This window comes from Apis dorsata, unplaced genomic scaffold (genome assembly GCF_000469605.1).
Source record: "Apis dorsata unplaced genomic scaffold, Apis dorsata 1.3 scaffold_355, whole genome shotgun sequence".
Taxonomy (NCBI): domain Eukaryota; kingdom Metazoa; phylum Arthropoda; class Insecta; order Hymenoptera; family Apidae; genus Apis; species Apis dorsata.
In genome coordinates, this window is record NW_006263621.1 from 127,417 (window position 1) to 130,820 (window position 3,404).

The following is a 3,404-nucleotide window of genomic DNA, read 5'->3' on the forward strand; positions in this document are numbered from 1 at the left end:
TTTGGTGATTTTTTGAATCGTCTTCGAAAAATTGTCTCTTGATTTCAGAGGAAAAAGAAATAATCAAGAAATAATAATAATAAAAATATTCTGCACATTTCTGTTACTTAGAATTTCTCTCTTGCTGTAGCTCGAATTTAGTAACATTTATTTCGAAACGCTATTTTACTTCATTTTTTTTCAAGGATTCGCTTTGTTTTAAATAATATTCCTCAATCCCTCGCTGTTCCTCGTACGTTAGAGGGAAGTCATTTCGCCGCAGTTACTCGCGCCATTACTCCACAGCGAGAGTGCAATTTACGTGTGGAATTTCGCGGGAATCGTTAGTCGTCGCTGGTTGCCAACTCTCTTCCCCCCCTCCCCCCCCCCGTTTCCTCCGTTTTCCTCCTGATATTACGAGATATTAAATTTTCAGAGGAGGGGGGCGAGTGTTTTCGAAAATTTCGAAACGATCGATTCTCTAAATGAGAGAGAGAGAGAGAGAGAGAGAGAGAGAGAGAGAGAGAGATATGACTCGTCTAAAATCAAGGCTTCTCTTCGCCAGGATCGATCAGCCGGAATGTATTATTAACTGCGTACTAATTATCCGCTCGTTATTGGATAGGAGGAGTCGAAACACGCGGTTAATATCGCGTACAAGATAGGGAAATATCTCCTCGATTGAACCTCTTAACACTAATTACGATCGACATTTTTCTCTCTTGAGGGAAGCTTCGACTGGTATCAAAACATCGACATCGAATAACAATGTTTCCTGTCACTTTCTTTTTTCCTTTTTCGCCCATTCTCTCCTCTTTGTCAAACCTATCTTTTTCCTTTTTTCTTTATCCTTAACCTCGAACAATCGTCATGCCTCTTATCGCGCGTCCGATACGCGATCGGTAATTTTAGAATTTTTCCATCCTCGTCAATTATCCAAAAATCGTCCATTTTGTCTATCTATTTTTCTCTCTCATGCGTTTCCGTTTCGATCGAATTAATAATACGAATAATGTTGTTCTTCGATCGAATCCGTTTCGTTGAAAAGAACTTTCGATAATAGGATGAAATCAACGCCGGTTTAAATATGGAGAGATTTCACTTCTCTGGAGTGCCTTTTAAATAATTTTAATTTATCAGGTAAGAGATTCTTCTTCTTTCGTTTCGTTTCGAATGAAGGAAGGTTCCTCCCCTGACCAAATATCAATTCCAATTAAACCGGTTTAACTTCGATGATCATTAGAGAGGAACAATATGGCCGGCCAGCAGTTTGCTCTTTCCAACTCTCCGCGGAGTTAAGTTTCGAACTAATAGTGGAAATTTTCATTTCCCGGTGTTGTTTCCGTGGAAGTTTTAAAGCCGCTTTCCCGCGAGGATTGCGCCTATACGCAAAATACGCCGCCAACTTTTCCTCAATTACATCGTTTCTCGCCATTTCTCTCACACGCGACGATCCTTCTTTGTCCTTCGTGATGGCGCAGGATTCGCGAGAAGAGAGAGAAAAAACGATTCGTTCGAGACGAGTGAAACAGTTAACGCCATGTTTCCAGTCTTTAAACAATCAAGAATGGGAAGAGATCCTACTTTCCGATCGTAAATGACGCTCTCTACCACCGTTAAAACCTTCCTTTCGTCACGTTTCAGAAGGCGCTTGGCATCAGCCAAGTGTGCATAATCGTTGTGCATACGTGTCGTGAATTAAGGCGTCGAGTGGCGGAACTAATTGACACGTTCAAAGTTTTACAGGATTTCAATAGGATTGAAATTGAAGACTTAACCAATCCACATTTGAAGAGTTTTCCTCTTCGTAACAGCGTTGCGAATAAATAAAAAATACATGTGAAAATAAATTTGAAGAACGCCTCGGGGATTCGAAAGATTTTTCACGTATTTTATCCCATTTATCCTATTATACGGTAAATCTATCTGTATGAGCGTAAAATTTAATAAATTTCAGACACGGGATGCGAGCTGACCAGCGAGAGCATGCCGCTTCAAAGCGCGCTCACGGCCGCGGTGCAGACGTCGGTAGGAGTGACAGAGATCTCCCTGACATCGAACGCATCGAGCAAAACTAATAACGAGCAAGTGGCACAGCTGTAGGGAAGCTATAATTCGAGGGAGAGGGGGGCCTCCTGGCGGCCAGCCAACACCTCTCCTCCCCTCTGGACTTCCGAACGAAGGAGCACAGTGAATAGTGCGAATCCGTGTTAATAAAAAGGGGGATAGCAATGGCGAGCTTAGAGAAACGTGTTGCGCGGCAAAAAGGAGCGACGGTAAAAATCTGCGGAGACGAGGCTTATAACGAGGCCACTTCCGATTTTTCCTTCTTTGTCCGCGCTGCTTGTTCCTACGATACGCTGGTTCCTCGATGTGGGGTAAGCTCAACTTCCTTCCACCGGTAGAATCGTGTCTTTCGATTCGACGAATAAAAGAAGAAGAAGAAGAGAGATAAAAAAAGATAAACATACGCAATGTGTATATACACTTATAGATTTCTCTCCCGTTTTATTACGTATCACGCAGGTGGTGTGCGATTAAAAGTGGACTTCTTAAATTAAGCGAACTATTTAAATAAAAAAATCCGCGTTGCCTATTATCCAATTACACGACACTGGATCGTATCTGTGTCGTCGTAAACTGTCGTCTTCGCTCGTTCATTATATATCGAGATCACTCGATCGTAATTGAGATCGCTGTTGTTATTGTTACTGTTACAAACGGTTATCCTCGTGAATAATATATGAACGCAACAAGGATATTTATATATACGCCTATGTATTAGGTACCGTCGTAACACGAATGTAACCTGGTGGCACGAGTTTGACTTATACATATATACCTCTGTGCATAAGTGTGTGTGTAGATATTTGCCGGTTTTAACGAATGACTGATATACAATGTAAATTATTATTATTATTATTACTATTATTATTATTATTATTATTATTATTATTATGAAACGATGCTCGTTTAAAATTTTATATTTTATTAAATGCGTCTAATAATATCTGATGATATCTGGTATTCCGTTGAGTAATTTAATTAATTAAATGCTTCGAATTGTTAACTCGTCAGAATATCAAGACTAATAATTAAAAATAATTATGGAAAAAATTTTGAATACTCTTCTCTTCGTGCCATATTCGATATTATGTTATTGTATTTTTTGATGCAAATTATAATTAAACGGGTATCCATGTATTTATGGACGACAGAATATATATTCGAACGAATTGTAAATTGTTAACGGACATAAGGATAATGATAATGTAAATCCATGAGAAAAATACGACTCGTTGTACGAGCTAATCTGTGACCGGCAAATGTACTTTACGATGTTTGTATCGTTTATTGGTTTAACGAGCCAACTAATTGGCACGATTAAACCAGCGTGTTCACCCGCGTGTCGATGATTAAACTCG

General features: G+C 39.5%; 2 protein-coding genes across 2 annotated transcripts in view; one reads left to right on the forward strand and one right to left on the reverse strand.

Moving 5' to 3' along the window:
- LOC102679872 (metabotropic glutamate receptor) overlaps window positions 1-3,088 on the forward strand; it is a 16,353-nt gene extending 13,265 nt beyond the window's left edge. Inside the window, exon 6 of the mRNA XM_006618450.2 lies at window positions 1,937-3,088. Within this exon, the coding sequence (XP_006618513.1) occupies window positions 1,937-2,082 (146 nt within the window). The 3' untranslated portion in view covers window positions 2,083-3,088. The remainder of the gene's footprint in view (window positions 1-1,936) is intronic.
- The window catches only part of LOC102680007 (cysteine protease ATG4D), a 44,051-nt gene that overhangs the window by 35,733 nt on the left and 4,914 nt on the right, over window positions 1-3,404 (reverse strand). The window lies entirely within an intron of this gene.